At 41.0% G+C, this 19,555-nt stretch overlaps 1 protein-coding gene across 3 annotated transcripts in view; it reads right to left on the reverse strand.

The window, feature by feature from the left end:
• Nucleotides 1–808: 808 nt before the first annotated feature.
• ubox5 (U-box domain containing 5) overlaps nucleotides 809–19,555 on the reverse strand; it is a 43,534-nt gene continuing 24,787 nt past the window's right edge. For all 3 annotated transcript variants that reach the window (XM_059965667.1, XM_059965669.1, XM_059965668.1), the window contains exons 3-5: nucleotides 13,134–14,298; nucleotides 10,354–10,497; nucleotides 809–6,240 (exon numbers count right to left, since the gene is read on the reverse strand). In XM_059965667.1, coding sequence (XP_059821650.1) covers nucleotides 6,032–6,240; nucleotides 10,354–10,497; nucleotides 13,134–14,298 — 1,518 coding nt within the window. In that variant the 3' untranslated portion in view covers nucleotides 809–6,031. The remainder of the gene's footprint in view (nucleotides 6,241–10,353; nucleotides 10,498–13,133; nucleotides 14,299–19,555) is intronic.

Consider the following 19,555-nt stretch of genomic DNA (forward strand, 5'->3'; position numbering starts at 1 on the left):
TAGTCATTGTAAATTATCCCATGATTAGGCTAGGGTTAAAGCAGAGGATTGCTGGGTGGCACGGCTGGAAGGGCCAGAAGGGGCTATTCCACATTGTATCTCAATAATCATAGATGATAATAATGATTTAGTGTAGTGCATTACAAAATACTGACCACAGTCCACCTTTTTCCAAAGATGAGAGGATTTGAAGAATGTTTATAAAGAAGTGGAGAAATAAAGATAGCTCTCAGTGCAGTTGAAGTGACAATCACAATACTGGGGTGGAGGAAATCACATCCACAAAAGAATCTGGCTGTGCAGGAATTTTTCAGCTCTGTAGAAAGCCATATAGAGTGGACCAAGATTTCAGGAGTAATACAGGCACAAAAGGTAAAAGTTCTAAAAACCAAGATGTCACCAGTCTCAGAAGTATTATAGATAAAACAGCACAAGGGCATGGTTGAATGGGTTCACAGTTAGGATATAGGTAACAGAATTTATATGTCCACGTGTAAGATGTCGCAGATCGGTGATTCACCATATCAGTGGAATAAAAGTAGGGAGTCAACAAAGGGATGAATGTGTTTTCTTGGCAAAAGGTACAACGTAAAATACAGTCACAGATGGATTTACTCCAATACAAAACCAGCTAAGGACCCCAAAAAATCCATGTGTAGACACACAAACATAGTTGACAAACAAGGTACAAAGTAATGTTAAACTAAAAGGGGTTTACACTAATAAAAAACTTAGCAGGTCTCACAAACAAAGCAAAAGAAAGCTGGAGGTGCAAAAAAAGGTAAATAAATGCAACTTTAACAAAATATGTAGTAAGAGCTTTATAAGTACTAAAAGAAAAATATTTACATTGTAAACAAGAGAAATCCAAGCCACACACACAAAATGCTGGAGGAATTCAGCAGGCCAGGCAGCATCTATGGAAAAAAGTACATTCGACGTTTCGGGCCAAGACCCTTTGGCAGGATTTATTCTTATCTACTTACAGCTAGGAATTAATTGCAGTTGTTTTGCATCTCCGTCACTGGTCCACTTACTTTTCATTTACATTTCGACACTCAGCACATCAATTTCACAGAGATGGGCATGCTACTCATTCCAGCCACAGCTACATTCTTCTTACTGTGTTCATCTGACCTTCAGTGCAGTGCTCTTTTGTCCATCCCGTATTATCCAAAAACATGATACTGATTAAATGTCCGAGTTATGATTTTCATTGTAAAACTGAAAACTGTCAAATTCTATTGTAAGATCTCAAAATGAAGACACACTCAACCTTTTAGAAACAGCTTCTTCCCTTCCACCTGATTTCTAAACAGGCAATGAACTCTCTATTAGTTTTCTTTTTTCTTGCATAACTTACTGTAATTTGTACTTTTTATTATAATGTATTGCACTATACAGCCGCCTCAAATCAGCAAATTTCACAACATATACCTAAGATATTAAACCTGATTCTGATTCCCTCAGAGTTCACATCTTTCTTCCATCTACAGGCTTGTAAATCCATTCAAAGTGCAGAATATAGCCAGAACACTGTAACTTTCTGTAGCTCATTCAGGTTTGCTCTGATCAGCATGCTGAGTTTAATGACACTACTCATTGCTAATTCAAAAAAATCAATGTTCCAGATGCTAATATTATATCTGATAAGAAATATAAAAATATGGATTTGATGCCAGTTTTATATCCTAGTTTTTCAAAATGATTTATAAGTTTTATAAGATGTCTAAAAGATCTTGAGAAGATTTGAGCAAATAGGTTGCACTAAAAAAGCTGATCTACGTACTTTAAACAAACGAGATTCTGCAAATGCTGTAAATCCAGACCAACATGCACAAAATGCTGGAGGAACTCAGTAGGTCAGGCAGAAGATAGTGCCAGCGAACACTGGTCCCTCTCGCTTGCTGCTGTCAGAGGAATGTGCCTGCCTGACGGGTTACTCTTAGGCTACTCCTGGGGTCTTGGTTTAAATCGAAGTAGTTAGTGGATTGGACTCTGTAGTTGATGTTGTGATGTGTTTCTCTTTACTCCCTTTTTATTGCTGTTTTGTGTGATTTTGGTTGAAGTCGACTGGCTCTGCAGCCTCCAGTCAATGAACGATGCAGTGCTAAATTGAACTAAACTGAACTTAATGAACATTCCAAAACTCTTTCAATGGTTTGATGTTTTATATCATACTTTTCCACTTTTTTACTGTTTGCTTAATTTGTTCCTTTTTTGTGCATTGGTCATTTTAATGTTTTCTTCAAAAGGATTCCATAGTATTTCTTTTTTTGTGGCTGTCTGTGGGGAGAGGAATCTCAGGGATGTGTACTGCATATACTCTTTCATGACAAATGTACTTTGAATCTATGGAAATTAATAAACATTCGATGTTTCAGGCCAAGACCCTGCATTCTAGAACACAGAACAATGCAGGAACAGGCCCTCTGGCCCACAATGTTGTGCCAAACCAATTAAATTCATAACCAAATGGCCAACTAATCTCTTCTGCCTACACAATGGCCACATCCTTCACATTCATGTGTCTGTCTAAACATTTAAGTCTTTAATGTTTCTGTCTCTACCACCATTCCAAGTACCCATCACTGTGTAAAAATTACCCCTACACCTTAAATGCACATCCTCTGGTATTAGGCATTTCAACACTTGGAAAACATATTGTCTGTCTAATCTATCTATGCCTCTCATAAGCTTATAAACCTCTATCAGATCTCTCCTCAGTTTCCACCACTCCAGAGAAAACAGCCCGTTTGTCCAACCTCTTGTTATAGCATATGCTCTCTAATCCAGGCAATATTCTGGCAAACCTCTCCTTCACCCTCTCCAAAGCCTCAACATCCTATCTATAATGGGGACAACTAGAACTGCATGCAATACTCCAGATATGGCCTATCTGAAGTTTAATAAAGCTGCAACACAACTTCCTGGCTTTTGAACTCAGTGCCTCAAATAATGAAGGCAAGCATGTTACATGCCTTCTTACCCCCACTATCAACCTGTGCAGCTACTTTCATAGAGCTATGAACTTGGACCCTAAGATCTTTGTGCTCATCAACACCGTAAAGGATCTTACCTGTTAAGAGTGTACTCTCTCTTTACATTTGACTTACCAAAGTGCAACACTTCATACTTGGCCAGGTTAAACTCCATCTGCTATTTCTCTGCCCATTAATGCAACTGAACTATATCATGTTGTATTCTTTGCCAGTCTTCAACACTATCCTTACCACCACCAATCTTTGTATCATCTGCAAACTTACTAATGTATGTGTGGGTGTTTTTGTTTGTTTTATACTAGAATTGTATTTTAAACTTAAGATGGCATCAAATCAATAGTAGATTTCAGCAATGGATCATTCGATTAACAAACCCTTAATATTCCAGGGTTGATTGGATCTTATGTAACCTTGACAGGCTGAAGCTAAAAGCCTTTGTTTATTTCTACTGTAAGTTAATGTTCTTATAAAAAACAAGAGTCCTTCAGAAAATATGCTTCACTTTTAAATTCTCTTGCAAAGAAGAAACCCGTGACTGTCAGGAAGTGCAGGCAGATGATAGGACAAAATTGCAGCTAGCAGGGTGAGTGTCAGTGCATCAGGGATGCGGTATCAAAAGGTAGCAAGTCAAAGTGTTATATTTAAACTACCATAAGACAAAGGAGCAGAAGTCAGCCATTCGGCCTATTGAGTCTGCTCCGCCATTTTATCATGAGCTGATCCATTCTCCCATTTAGTCCCACTCCTCTGCCTTCTCACCATAACCTTTAATGCCCTGGCTACTCAGATACCTATAAATCTCTGCCTTAAATACACCCAATGACTTGGCCTCCACTGCCACCCGTGGCAACAAATTCCACAGATTCACCACCCTCTAGCTAAAACAATTTCTTTGCATCTCTCTTCTGAATGGGCGCCCTTCAATTCTTAAGTCATGCCCTCTTGTACTAGACTCACCCACCATGGGAAACAACTTTGCCACATCCACTCTGTCCATGCCTTTCAACATTCGAAATGTTTCTATGAGGTCCCCCCTCATTCTTCTAAACTCCAAGGAGCACAGTCCAAAAGCGGTCAAACGTTCCTTGTATGTTAACCCTCTCATTCCCAGAATCATTCTAGTGAATCTTCTCTGAATCCCCTCCAACATCAGCACATCCTTTCTTAAATACGGAGCCCAAAACTGCACACAGTACTCCAAGTGAGGTCTTACCATTCCCTTATAGAGCCTCAACATCACATCCCTGCTCCTAAACTCTACTCCTCTAGAAATGAATGACAACATTTCATTCGCCTTCTTCACCACCGATTCAACCTGAAGGTTAACCTTAAGGGTATCCTGCACGAGGACTCCCAAGTCCCGTTGCATTTCAGAACTTTGAATTCTCTCCCCAGTTAAATAACAGTCTGCCCCTTTATTTCTTCCACCAAAGTGCATGACCATGCACTTTCCAACATTGTATTTCATTTACCACTTCTTTGCCCATTCTCCCAACCTATCCAAGTCTCTCTGCAGACTCTGTTTCCTCAGCACTACCAGCCTCTCAACCTATCTTTGTAGTTAGCCACAAAGCCATCTACTCCATAATCCAAATTGTTGATATTCTGTCTAGGCGTTTCAACATTCGAAAGGGTTCATAGACAAGAGTAGACATGGAAAGGAGCAACATACACAAAATGCTGGTGGAACGCAGCAGGCCAGGCAGCATCAATAGGAAGAAGCACAGTCAACGTTTCAGGCCAAGACCCTTCGTCAGGACTAACTGAAAGAAAAGATAGTAAGAGTTTTGAAAGTGGGGAGGAGGAGGGGAAGATCAAAATGATAGGAGAAGACAGGAGGGGGAGGGATGAAGCTCGAAAGTTGATTGGCAAAAGGGATACACAGCTGGAGAAGGGAAAGGATCATGGGATGGGAGGCCTAGGGAGAAAGAAAGGGGAAGGAGAGCACCAGAGGGAGATGGCAGGTAGGCAAGGAGTGATTGGGAGAGGGGCAGAGAGAAAAATAGAGGAAAAAAAGGGGGGAATAAATAAATAAGGGATGGGGTAAGAAGGGGAGGAGGGGCATTAACGGAAGTTAGAGAAATCAATGTTCATGCCATCAGGTTGGAGGCTACCCAGACAGTATACAAGCTGTTGTTCCTCCAACCTGAGTGTGGCTTCATCTTGACAGTAGAGGAGGCCATGGACAGACATATCAGAATGGGAATGGGACGTGGAATTAAAATGAGTGCCCACTGGGAGATCCTGCTTTCTCTGGCGGACAGAGCATAGGTGTTCAGCGAAACGGTCTCCCAGTCTGCGTCGGGTCTCACCAATATATAGAAGGCCGCACCATGTTTCCCATGATGGATGAGCCTAGGGCAAGAGGGTACAGCCTCAGGGTAGAGGGGCAACCATTTAGAGATGCAGAGAAGTTTCTTTAGCTAGAGTGTGGTGAATTAGTTGAATTTGTTACCGCAGGCAGCTGTGGATGTATTTGAGGTGGAATTTGATAGGTTCTTGAATGGCCAAAGCATCAAAGTTTATGGGGAGAAGGATGCAGAGTGGGGCTGAAGAGGACAGAAAAAAGGATCAGCCATGATTGAATGGCAGAACAGACTCAGTGGGTTAAATGGCCTAATTCTGCTCCTATGTCTGATGGTTTTCTTTCTTGTGGCTGATTTGCAGGTGTGTGATCTGTTGGGTGGGTGTACTTGTGTGTGTTAGGTGTGCACCTATATGTGGTGTGTGGTTATGGTGGATTTTGATGTTACTGTTGCTGTTCTTTTTGTAAGTGAGGAGGTCAGGGATTGTTGTTGTTTTTTTGTGAGTGAGGGGGTAGGGGATTTTGGGGTTTTAACAGTTTTGTTTCTTTTTCATGCATAGGGAGTTTATGTATGGTCTTTCTGTATTTCATGGCTATCTGGAGAAGACAAATATCAGAGTTATATTGTACATTTATATTTTCAGAATAAAATGAACCCTTTGAACACCTGAGTATTTCCAACATTTCCTGTAGACACAAAGAAAGAGCTGAAAGTGCCATTGATCTATAGGTGAACCCGCACAACGTCGCTGGTACAGATTGTCCGGTTGCATTTCAAGCAGGAAGGTGTTGAAGATTTTTGTCGCTCAGACAAACAGGGCCTGCAGATCAGGTGTCCACACAACAATCTGTACACCACCAAGTGTTTGGAATATGCCGAGAATGCCTCGTTGCAGCTGCTGCAGGCTTCGTAAGACCCAACTGGACTTTGCCCTGTGGATAAAAAGTTAAAACAGTGAAAAATTGAAGGTTTCATTGCTAAGGCCAGTTTGAAGAGGTAGCATTTCTCTTTCATATGATTCTGACTCTTGGTAAACCAATTTTCTTGATAAAAGCAATATATTGCAAGAAATATATACTAGCAACAGAAAAGACTGGAAGAATTTAACAGGTCATGCATCATCTTTGTGGAGAGACAGTGTGGCTCTATTGGTAAAAAATGTAATGCAGTCTTTAGAAAGAGGTGACATAGGGTCAGAAGGTGTTGAATTGTTGTGGGTTGAGCTAAGAAACTGTAAGGGTAAAAAGACCCTGCTGGGAATTACAGGCCCCCAAAAGCTGGCCAAAATTGATTGGAAAAGAACAGGAGTGACGGCAGAGCAGCAATGGCTGAAATTTCTGGAAGCAATTCAAAAGGCAGAGGATATCTACATGCCAAAAAGGAAGAAGTATCCTAAAGGCAAGATGACACAACCCTGGCTAACAAGAGAAATCAAAGCCAACATAAAAGGCAAAGAGAGGGCATAAAATAGAGCAAAAAATCTGGTAGAAAGTTACACTGGGAAGTTTTCAAATACCAACTGCAGGCAATTAAAAAAGTAATTAAGGAGGAAAAGATGGACTACAAAAGTAACCTAGCCAATAATATTAAAGAGGATTCCAAACATTTCTTCAGATATATAAAGTGTAAAATAGAGGTGAGAGTGGATATCGAACCACTGGAAAACAATGCCAGACAGGTAGTAATGTGGGACAAACTGAATAAGTACTTCGCATCTGTCTTCACTGTGTCGTACATACTGCTACGACACTAGCAGTTTTGTCGTAGTTTCAAGAGTGTCATAAGTGTGTGAAGTTGCCATTACTAGGGAAAAATTCTTGGGAAACTTAAAGGTCTGAAGGTAGATAAATCACACAGACCAGATGGTGTACACGCCAGGGTTCTGAAAGAGGAGGCTGAAGAGATTCTGGAGGTATCTTTATGTAGATGCACATAAAATAGGTGGTAGCCAGCTTGGGTTCCACAAGGGAAAATCTTGCCTGACAAACCTGTTGGAATTTTTTGAAGAAAGAGCAGGCCGATTAGACAAAGGATGTTGTGCACTTGGATTTTCAGAAGGCCTTTGACAAGGTGCTACACCTGAAGCTACTTAATAAATTAAGAGCCCATGGTATTACAGGAAAGATGCTCGCATGGATAAAGCAGTGGCTGACTGGTAGGAGGCTAAGAGTGGGAATAAAGGGATCCTTTTTTGGTTGGCTGTCAGACTTTTGTTGGGACTGCTTCTTTTTATCTTATAAGTCAATGAGTTGGATGATAGAATGGATGTCTTTGTTGCATTTTGCAGATGATAAAAACATAGGTGGAGGGGCAGGTAGTTTTGAGGAAGTACAGAGGCTACAGAAGGACCTAGATTAGGAGAATGAGCAAAGAAGTGGCAGATGGAATACAGTGTCAGGAAATGTATGGTCATGCACTTTGGTAGAAGCAATAAAGGAGTAGATAATTTTCTAAGTGGAGAGAAAATTCAAAAGATTGAAGCACAAAGGGAGTTCTTGTGCAGGATTCCCTAAAGGTTAATTTGCAGGTTGAATCTGCAGTGAGGACGGCAATGTGGTGTTAGCAATCATTTCAAGAGGACTAGAATACAAAAGCAAAAATGTAATGTTGAGACTTTATAAAGCATTGGTGAAGCCTCAATTGGAGTATTGTAAGCAGATTGGGTACCTTATCTTAGAAAGGATGTGGTGAAATTGAAATTCAAAGGAGGTTCACAAAAATTATTCCAAGGTTGAACCTTGTCATACAAAGAGCATTTGATGATTTTGGGCCAGTATTCACTAGAATTCAGAAGAGTGAGGGTTGACCTAATTGAAACCTATTGAATGATGAAAGGTCTTGATAGAGTGGATGGAGAGGATGTTATTTTCCTATGGTGGGAGAGTTGAGGATCAGAGTACACGACCTCAGAATAGAGGGGTGTCCTTTTAAATGGAAAGGAAGAAGAATTTCTTTAGCCAGAGATTGGTAAATCTGTGGAATTCTTTGCCACAGGCAACTGTGGAGGCCAAGCCTTTACTGATATTTAAGGCAGAGGTTGATAGATTCTTGATTGGTCAAGGATTGAAGGGTTATGGGGAGAAGACAGATTGGGGCTGAGAGGAAAAATGGATCAGCCAAGATGAAATGGTGGAGCAGACTCAATGGGCCAAATGGCTTAATTCTGCTCCTATATTATACAGTCTTATGGCCTTACATGTTTTACGTTGTGATTGTTTATAAGATCATATGACAAAAGTTAATTGTCCTGAAAAATTAACTGTGCCTCTCTTCTGATGCTGCCTGTCCTAAATACTTCCAGGACCTTTTGATTTACTTTAATTCCTTGGACGATTTGCTAATGTTGGTGAGATTTTGATAAGGAATTCTTGTTCAGGACAATGGATCATAGCATTACTTCAAATTACTCCACTTCATTGTCTAAATATTCATTTAGGGCCTATGTGTAGCATGCTATTCTAAAGCTGGCACCTCTGGTAGATTTTCAGAACATTTACTGTCGATGCATAGTTTTGCTGGCAGGCCTGCATTTGTTGCCCATCTTCAACTGCCCTTGTGAAGGTGGTGACTTTCACCTTAAATTATTGAGGTCCTTTTTGGTGACAGTACTTGTTTAATTCTTAGGGTAGAGAATTTCAGGATATGGAGGAAGGGCTTGGAGGTGCGAGGTTTCTATACACTCTCCATCCTGGTCCTTTTTGGCAACAGAGGTGTTCAGGTGCAGCATCTGCTCAGCCTCTCAAACAAATATTTATATATTCATTTTAAGGGATATGATCAATGCAAGGCCATCATTTCTGACTTCTCTATTGAGAAAGTAGTAAAATCATACAGTGCAACACAGTAAGAGCCCATCTCATCCAATCCCACTGTGATGCTTCTCTATAGTAATCTATGTGGTATGTTTGTTTAGAGGATGTCACAGTAGCGTAATGGTAAGCATAACGCTTTACAGCATTAATCACAAAGGTTCATTTCAGCTGCTGTCTGGAAGGAGTTTGTATGTTCTCCCTGTGACCATATGAATTTGTTCTGCGTGATCTGGTTTTCTCCCACATTTCAAAAACACAAGGTTAGGGTTAGTGAGTGTGGGCATGCTATATTGGTGACAAAAGCATAGCAACACTTGTGAGCTGCACCCAGCTCATCTTCAGACTGTGTTGGCTGTGCATACAATGTATTTCACTATATGCTTCGATGGACATGTGACAAATAAAGCTAATCACTTGTTATCTAATTTTTATGCCTACTTTAGGCCCAAGTTCCTCCGAGCCTTTCCAATAAATGTATCTGACCAAATAACAATTAAATATTGTATCCATCTCTACCACCTCCTACTCTGGCAGCTTGTTCCAGATAACCACCACTCTGATATAACTTGCCTCTCAAATCCCCTTTACTCTTTACTGAGAGGACAGGATCCAGTATTGAGTTACCATCTTGAACCAGTCCACTTGCTTAAACTAACAGTGTGGGTTTGATTCCACTACTTCCAGATCAGGAATTTAATTATTTTATATGTATACTTAGTGCGATTTATTGTTTTTTTATTATTATACATTAAAATGTACTGTTGCCACAAATTTCATGACACAAGCCAGTGATATTAAAACTGCTTCTGATAATGTTGATTTATGTGATAGAGGTGTATAAGATGATGAGAGGCATTGAACATGTGGATAGCCAGAGGCTTTTTCCCAGGGCTGAAATGGTTAACATGAGGGGGCATAGTTTAAAGGTACTTAGAAGTAGATCAGGGTAAGTTTTTCCACACAGTGGTGGGTGCATCAAATGCATTGCCGAAAACTATGGTGGAGGCAGATACAATAGGGTCTTTTAAGAGACTCTTAGATAGGTACATGGTGCTTAGAAAGAGAGAAAGTTATGCAGTAGGTTAATTCTAGGCAGTTTCTGGAGTAGGTTACATGGTTGACACATTGTGGGCCAAAGGGCCTGTAATGTGCTGTAGATTTCTATGTTCTATGTCAATTGACAATGACTGCAACACTACAAACTGAATCAGAATTACATTTCATATACAGTACCTTGCAGACAGTTAGCGTTGCTGCCACCTACTGGCTGTGATTTGTATTGACTATGTTTGACAGTAAAGGATGGAAATGTGCTTAAGACGGAAGCCAACGCACTGTCCAGGCTCTGTGCTAACTTCTGCTCATGTGATACCAATCCTGTTGGAAACAGATCATATGTAAATGACACTTAGAAAAATGCAAACTTCTACAGGATTATGTCAAACAAGAATGGTGCGCAGGAGACCCAATAGATATTTCCTCCATAATGGGAAGTGTTGAAAAAGACAAAATTAGTGTCTCCTACATGGGTCAATAACCAGAGGTCATCTCAAATGTTATTAAGCTTTAAAAAAAACAAACAGTTCCTCAGTAGTCAAATATATCTATGTTACTACATGGTCAGGAGATTCCTAGATTCAACACTCAGGCCAATGTTTGGCAAGATAATCAACCTTGGTAAGATAGAGACACATTTAATATAGGTGCTGGCTTACAGGTTCAGTGACTTCAGCTCAGTCCTGGTCCCCAGTGCAGTTTGTGCAGTTCACACGGTCTCTCTCTATGTGACTAACAACAGAAAATCTGCAGATGATGGAAATCCAAGCAACACACACAAAATGCTGGAAGAACTCAGCAGGCCAGGGAGCATCTATGGAAAAGAGTATAGTTGATGTTTCAGCCGAGACCCTTCAGCAGGATGGAGAAAAAAAGGAAGAAACACAAGGTGATAGATGAAACCGGAGGGGGGAAGGGGTGAAGTTAAATGCTGGGAAGTTGATTGGTGAAAGAGACAGAGGGCTAAATCTGATAGGAGAGGACAGAAGACCATGGAAGAAAAAAGGGAGGAGGGCCATCAGAGGGTGATGATGGGCAGGTAAGATTAGGTGAGAGAGGGTTAAGGGAATGGGTAATGGTGAAGGGGTGGGGCATTACTGTAAGTTCCAGAAATTGATATTCATGCCATGAAGTTGGAGGCTAACCAGAGAGAATATAATGAGTTGCTCCTCCAACTTGAGTATGGCCTCATCGCGAGAGTAGAGGAAGCCATGGACTGACAAGTTGGAATGGGAGTGGGAAGTAGAATTAAAATGGGTGGGCGCTCTACGTGGGGCTGCCTGGAAGTAATTTTTTCTGACATTCCAAAGGTGTGAGCTTGTGGGTTAATTGGACACTGTGATTTATCCCTAGCCTATCAGAGAGTGGTAGAATATTTAAGGAATTGATATGAATGTGGAGAGAGTAAACTGGGTTTCATGCACGATTAGTGTAAGTTGATATTTTATGGTTGACAGAGTTGGTAAGCCAAGCTTTCACCAACAATAACAGGCTAACATGGTTCCCTTGACCACAGGCAAGATAGCTGTTAGAAACTCAGCAAGTCAAAAAACAGCTGAAGTTTCAAACTCAGACCCTTCATCAGGAGCCTGAAACGTTGACTGTGTATCCCATTCCTTAGATGCTGCCTGACCTGTTGAGTTCCTCCAGCATTTTGTGTGTGTAACTGTGGAATTTATCAAGGATACTTACATTGATAACAGCTTCTTCAATTCAGCTCTTTCCTGACTACCAGTCCTAAAACATCCATTGTTCCCTAACCAATGATTCAATGTAAAAATGATACGAGGACAAAGAAACGGAACAAAAAAAGAGGTTGAAGGAACTGAGTATTAGAGTCAGAGTCACGAAGCTTACAGCATATCAGGCCCTTTGGCCTGTCTACTCTATCCTGAACTATTATTCTGCCTAATCCCTTTGACCCACACCTGGACCAGAGTCCTCTATACCTCTCCCAACCATGCATTTTTGTGTGTGTTACAATGGATTTTCAGCATCTGCAGAATCTCCTATGTTTATAATAGTGAAAAATTGATTTGGTGACTTTGCTACAAATAGACCTTTTTTTTGACAAAACTGAAGGAAAAATAAAGGATCCTAAAATTTACAATGAAGTCCACCCAAAAACTCAAACCAAATAGGTGAGCATTATTGTTCTCTGGTCATAGTTTTGGCAATCTTCCTACAATCTTCATTTAGCCTCGCTCCTTAATTAGCCAGATGGCTTATGGATTGTGGATTTTCCGAAGTGAGTACATGAATATGAGAAGGTCACCGAGTAACCTGCTCCATTATTCAATAACACCAAGGCTGATATGACTGTAATATCCACCCTGAATTCCTGCTTCCTGCAGCAACAATTATTTCACTCTCCTGTATACTTGAGTACCGGAAATGACATTGATCAATCTTGAATCTCTCATCCCTTGACTGTTCTATAATTTATCCAGTGTTTCCTTAAAATATCTGAAGACTGATCAGCACTCTGAGGAACAGAATTCCAAAACTCACGGTCTTCCGAGAGGAAAACATATTCCCCCATCTTTATCTGAACTGGCCATCCCTTAATTTCTTCTATTCCAATCTTCCTTAATTAACATCACCTTACATACATCTAGGCTAATTTCCCAGTATGCAAAAGCCTGCTCCATAGTTGTACTGTTCTGAATAAAGGATATGTCCTGAATTCTTTACATTGTTTATTTGATGTGTTCTCAATAGCCAATCACTGTTATCGCTTGCAACAACTCAGAAAAGATAGATCCTGACCTTGGATCATTAATAAGCTTCCCTTGTTCTGTAATCTATCCACATGCCCATAAGGAATGGTCACTTGCAGAGAGATAATTGATATTAGGTAGAACAGGACCCCAGTCCTCATCCATAGCTTTGGAAGATAAAATCTGTTAATGCAGTATCACACACTGACAAAGTGTAAAAAAACAATGAGACTATACCCAAACTTTTCTCAGACTTCTGCGGTTCTTTCACTTCTGCTTTGAATCTCTTTTCATTAGAATCTGACACAGATGAATAATTTGAACAAGTGCAGACACTTATTTGTTCAGAGACAGGATTCATGTCTGCATCCTGTATGGAGTCTGATTTTCTCTTCACTGCAGATGAGGCAACAAAACCAACTCGACTTCTCCCCACAACGTCATGGCCTGGTATTGAGCTGTGCAGCGCAAAGTAGTCTAGCCTTGCTTTAAGAGTCAAGTGAGGCACAGGCTTTGAATGGTGGCTGAAAGGGACACCGGTGAAGGGGTCGTTTGGCACCCTGCCCCACGTAGCTTCATTCCGGCTATATTTGTCCAGTGTGCTCTGATCGATTACTTTACCACTAGGAAGCAGCATTGGAAGCACCATGATTTCAGAAGTTATGGGGTCCAGAAATTCCTCTGGAATGCTCCCACCAGGTAGCGGAGATTCATGGGTACTGGGCTGTAGGCTGTCACCAGGTGTACTGTTAGACGGTGCAGGAGAAGCAATTCCTTGCTTGATTACAGGAACTGATTGCTCAGCCTTGTATTCTTGGTAAGCCTTGAAGACACTTTCAATAAGTTTAAGAGGGGATGATCTAGATGGTTGTCCCCAGATGTCCAGCTTTCTGAAACAAGGCACACGGCCCCCTGATACGTAAGTGATGCAAATCCTGAGGTGATTTATATTCGTCAATGAAAATTGTCCCTTGTTCCACAAATCCTGTTTGGAGGTATGGCTGTCAACAACAGAAAGCTCATCAAGCTCATTGAAAGGAGCTCTGGGTTTGTATGCTTTGTGCCTGAAGGATACTTTGTTTTGGTCTTTCAGCACAACCTTCCCCACTAATGTGAAAACATCTTTGTCAGTAAAGGCCTGGCAAGAAGGCTGAGAGCTCTGTAAGGAATTTTCACTCCATGTCTGAGTCTTATTACGTGTTGTACAGGTATAGATGTCCAATCCTAAAGAGTTCTGCAACCCTGAGACTTCCAGGTCAACTCTACAAAGCTCCACATTAAATGGGAATGACACCGTAACATGTAGAGGAGGTTTGATGAAGTACTCAGCACGGAATCCACACCTTGCCTTCACGGGATCTGCAGATACCAAATTGCTTACTTCATAGCCGTCAGCGCAGACCTGAACAAAATGCACAAAAGTAAGTGTAAGTATTTTGTCACTATAATTACAGTACAAACTTTAACTGATGCATTGTTGATCCTGAGCTGTCAGGCAAAGGAGCAGGAGGGGTTGGGCTGGATCTCCCATAGCAATATGTTACCAATTAATACAGTTCAGATTGATGAGGAAGTGGGTGAAGAATGTGTCATCTTTCTGCAACAAGAGAGAGACAAAAAGAAATCACAGATTGGTATCCTGCCTTCTAAATCCAATTCAACTAACTCAGCAGCTGGTGGATTGTACTGTCTACCTTCTGTAATGCCCTAGTTCATATTTTTACTGTTATGCTGTATGTATTTCATTTTGGCAGTTCTGTGAGAACAGCTTGTTTTCAGCTTGCTCTGTTTTCAGCTTATCAAGTCACTCATTATTGTCATTTTGACAATAACTGCTGGTACAGCACACAGAAAAACAAGACAATGTTTTTCAGGACCATGGTGCTACATGAACAATACAAAAACTACACTGAACTACATAAACCAACACAAAAATTACACTAAACTACAGACCTACCCAGGACTGCATAAAGTACACTGAACAGTGCAGGTATTACAATAAATAATAAACAAGACAATAGGCACAGCTGAGGGTAGTAGGTTGGTAGTCCGATGGCTTGGGGGAAAATCTGTTACATAAGTAAACAGCTGAATGGTAGCATCCAGGATTCCATCCGTTTCTGTACTCCCGCCGAGTATTTTGTTGCCACAGATGTAGTCCAATTTAATGTCCATTGGAGAGCAGAATGGATGGGAGAGCCAGCTGGCTAGGGCTTGCTTTTTTCCTGGCACAGACTCCTACCCGCTCGCCTCGTGTTCTCGCACACCGCTTACGACGTCCCCACCTCCGGCCACCAGCATCAGGCGACTCCGAGGACTGCAGGCCCAATTCCCTCAGCAAGCAGACATTGGAGAGCAGAATGGACGGGAGAGCCGGCCGGCTAGGGCTTACTTTTTTCCCGGCACGGACTCCTGCCCGCTCGCCTCGCTTCCGCTTCCTTGCACACCAGCATCAGGTGACTCCCAGGACTGCAGGCCCGATTCCCTCAGCAAGCTGAGGTCGCACAATCTAACTAGCAGGTTTTCATGAAGGTTTGATTTTGGGCGACCTCTGTATTGTAGCAGTTTCTGGTGATGATAGATAGTCTCTCTGTTATCCATCGCTCTAAACCCTAATTGTGCCTTAAAATTAAATTAAAAAACTAAATTAAAGTAACACCAGATCCGAAAGGCCGCTGCTGCCATGTGCCATTGAAGATAAGGGATGAGGAGTAATGTTTGCCATCCAATTAGGTTGGTCGAATTTAGGGGAGGTTTCTCTGGTGAGGGACACCAAAGTTGGGCTTGGTGCTTTAGTTCGAGAGGATATGAAGAGGGAAGAAGCCAGAGAGAAGAGGTGGGACTGTGATTCGACGAAGCCCGGGATGAGATAGCTTGAGGATCAGTGACCTAGAGAAACTGTGAGCTCCAACTTGTGAATATTAGACTGTTTCATTAAAATGGCCCCTTTTCTTTTTTTGTTCTTTTCTTTACTAACCCTTTAGTCAAATGAAGAATCATAAAGATAATCTTTTAATCATACATGATGTCATAACTAATTTGTAACAGGATATCGAATTACACAGCATCTGTACAAACAGGAGTTTGGGATGGGAGTGTGCCTCAATCTTACGAGTTTGGCAAGGCCGGAGATCGTCTTCCCTAGATTTACGCAGCCGAGGAAATGAGGATGTTTCACCTCTCAGCAGCGGAGGGTCTGGTTCAAGTAAAACACTAAGTGCTGAGTCACAAAGACTTCATTGGGAGGCTAAAAACCAAATACATTACAGATCTTTAAGATTCAGGTAATTAGTAGGGTGGATGTCTATATGATATTTCTGAGTTATGGTTGGGCTGAGAGTGACTGGCAGTGGCAGTGAGGTCTACAATGATATAGTCATTAATAAATACAATAAAGACCTTTGGAAATACTTCTTTACATAGAGGATGCACATTTCATGGACACCCAAGGTCTGAAGCAGAGATAGCTACAAGGAACAGATAGGGTACAATGAAGTACATTGGGAGGAAGCTCACATGGAGCATAAGTACCACAGCAACCAAGCAGAACAAATCAATCATAAAATAGTAGACTACAGAAAGAGCCAATGGGATTGAGTCTACACTTTTCCCATTATTTTTACTAAATATTGACCAAATTCACTTTTGAACGCCCTACTTAAATATATAGTCACCACTCTACCATATGGTTCATTTAAAATCTTGCCCAAACATTGTACAAGTTATTCCACTATATTGCCTACTTCTTTTGCCTGTTTGGTTTTAACTTAACAACTGCATGAGTTTCTTCTTCCTTATTCTAAATCTGTCAGCTCTTGACAACTCTCCCCCTAAGCATCTCTGCTCTGAGAAGAACTGTCTTTCACCACTACAGATGTATAATTGGAATCAATCTGATAAAATTTATTCTGCAACCTTTGAAAAACCTTAATTTCCTTACAGAAGTAAGATGCTAAGAACTGGGTGCAAAGCACCATTTGGACATTGTAGATTTTCTTTAAAATAATTCACTGGACTTCTTTTTATGAAGTCCTGGACCCACACTGTAAATCACTAATCACTCCACCATAGAACATTATAGCACAGAAACAGGCCTTTTGGCCCTTCTTGGCTGTGCCCAACCTGTACCTGTCCAAGTTTTTCTTAAATGTTAAAAGTGAGCCCGCATTTACCACTTCATCTGGCAGCTCATTCCACACTCCCAGTGTGAAGAAGCCCCCCCCCCCAATGTTCCCTTTAAACTTTTCCCCCTTCACCCTTAACCCATGTCCTCTGGTTTTTTTTTTCTCCCCTAGCCTCAGTGGAAAAAACCTGCTTGCATTCACTCTATCTATACCTATCATAATTTTATATACCTCTATCAAGTCTCCCCTCATTCTTCTACGCTCCAGGGAATAAAGTTCTAACCTATTCAATCTTTCTCTGTAACTCAGTTTCTCAAGTCCCGGAAACATCTTTGTAAATCTTCTCTGCACTCTTTCAAACTTATTAATATCCGTCCTGTAATTTGGTAATCAAAACTGCACACAATACTCCAAATAAAAACACAAAATGCTGGCAGAACTCAGCAGGCCAGACAGCATCTATGGGAGGAGGTAGTGACGACGTTTCGGGCCGAAACCCTTCATCAGATGATCACTTCACTCCTGATGAAGGGTTTCGGCCCGAAACGTCATCACTACCTCCTCCCATAGACTCTGTCCGGCCTGCTGAGTTCTGCCAGCATTTTGTGTTTTTATTTATTTCCAGCATTTGCAGATTCACTTGTGTTGCCACAATACTCCAAATTCGGCCTCACCAATGCCTTATACAACCTCACCATAACATTCCAACTCTGATACTCAATACTTTGATTTATAAAGGCCAATGTACCAAAAACTCTCTTCACTACCTATCTACCTGTGATGCCACTTCTAAGGAATTTTGTATCTGTATTCCCAGATCCCTCTGGTATGTGCAATACCTCACACTTGTCTGTATTAAACTCTATCTGCCATTTTTCAGCCCATTTTTCCAGCTGGTCCAGATCCATCTACAAGCTTTGAAAACCTTTCTCACTGTCCACTACACCTCCAATCTTTGAATCATCAGCAAATTTGCTGATCCAATTTACCACATTATCATCCAGATCATTGATATAGATGACAAATAACAATGGACCCAGCACTGATCCCTGTGGCACACCACTAGTCACATGCCTCCACTAAGAGAAGCAATCCTCCACTACCACTCTCTGACTTCTCCCATTGAGCCCATGTCTAATCCAATTTACTACCTCACCATGTATACCTAGCGACTGAATCTTCCTAGCTAACCTCCCATGTGGGACCTTGTCAAAGGCCTTACTGAAGTCCATGTAAACAACATCCACTGCCTTCCCTTCATCCACTTTCCTGGTAACCTCCTCGAAAAACTCTAACAGATTTGTTAAACATGACCTACCGCACACCATCTTCAAATATCTATCTGAGCAAATCCTAAAGTATACTATTTGAAACTTTAACACACTAAAAAGAAAAAAAGACAATAAATCCTTTCAGAAGGCAATTTTCTTGCACCTAATTCTACCTGTTATGCCTCTGTTAATAATTGCACCAACAAATCTACAAAGTCTTTTAATATCTTAACTCTGCTGTCTTTCTACAGATGCTGCCTGACCATTGATGAGTATTTTCTGCTTTACTTCAAGGGATAGATCTCCTTGAACTCATCCTGAAGCCATTGATTGGACCAAAAGGGTCTAATATCCTAGCAGGCAGGTTTAATAGAGCTGTTAGGGAGGGTTTAAATCAATTTGGCAACACATCTTTTTTGAGATATTGAGCCCAAAACTGTTGACAATACTCCAAGTGTGACCTGACTAGTGCCTTATAAAGGCTCATGTGGATAGGGTGGTGAAGAAAGATTTTGGTATGCTGGCCTTTATAAACTGAAAGCATTGAGTATAGGAGTTGGGATGTATTGTTAAAATTGTACAAGGCATTGGTGAAGCCCAATTTGGAGTATTGTGTACAGTTCTGGTCACCAAATTATAGGAAAGGTGTCAACAAAATAGACAGAGTACAGAGAAGATTTACTAGAATGTTACCTGGGTTTCGGCACCTAAGTTACAGAGAAAGGTTGAACAAGTTAAGTCTATTCTTTGGAGCGTAGAAGGTTGAGGGGACTTGATAGAGGTATTTAAAATTATGAGGGGAATAGATAGAGTTGACGTGGATAGGCTTTTTCCATTGAGAGTAGGGGAGATTCAAACAAGAGGACATGAGTTGAGAGTTAAGGGGCAAAAGTTTAGGGGTAACACGAGGGGGAACTTCTTTACTCAGAGGGTGACAGCTGTGTGGAACGAGCTTCCAGTAGAAGTGGTAGAGGCAGGTTCGATTTTGTCATTTAAAACAAAATTGGATAGGTATATGGACAGGAAAGTCAAATCAAGTCACTTTTATTGTCATTTTGACCATAACTGCTGGTACAGTACATGGTAAAAATGAAACAACATTTTTCAGGACCATGGTGTTACACAACACATTACAAAAACTAGGCTGCACTACATAAAAAAAAATAACACAGAGAGAAAAAACACACAACTACTACACTAGACTACAGACCTATCCAGGACTGCATAAAGTGCACAAAACAGTGCAGGCATTACAATAAATAAT

This window comes from Hypanus sabinus, chromosome 3 (genome assembly GCF_030144855.1).
Source record: "Hypanus sabinus isolate sHypSab1 chromosome 3, sHypSab1.hap1, whole genome shotgun sequence".
NCBI lineage: Eukaryota > Metazoa > Chordata > Chondrichthyes > Myliobatiformes > Dasyatidae > Hypanus > Hypanus sabinus.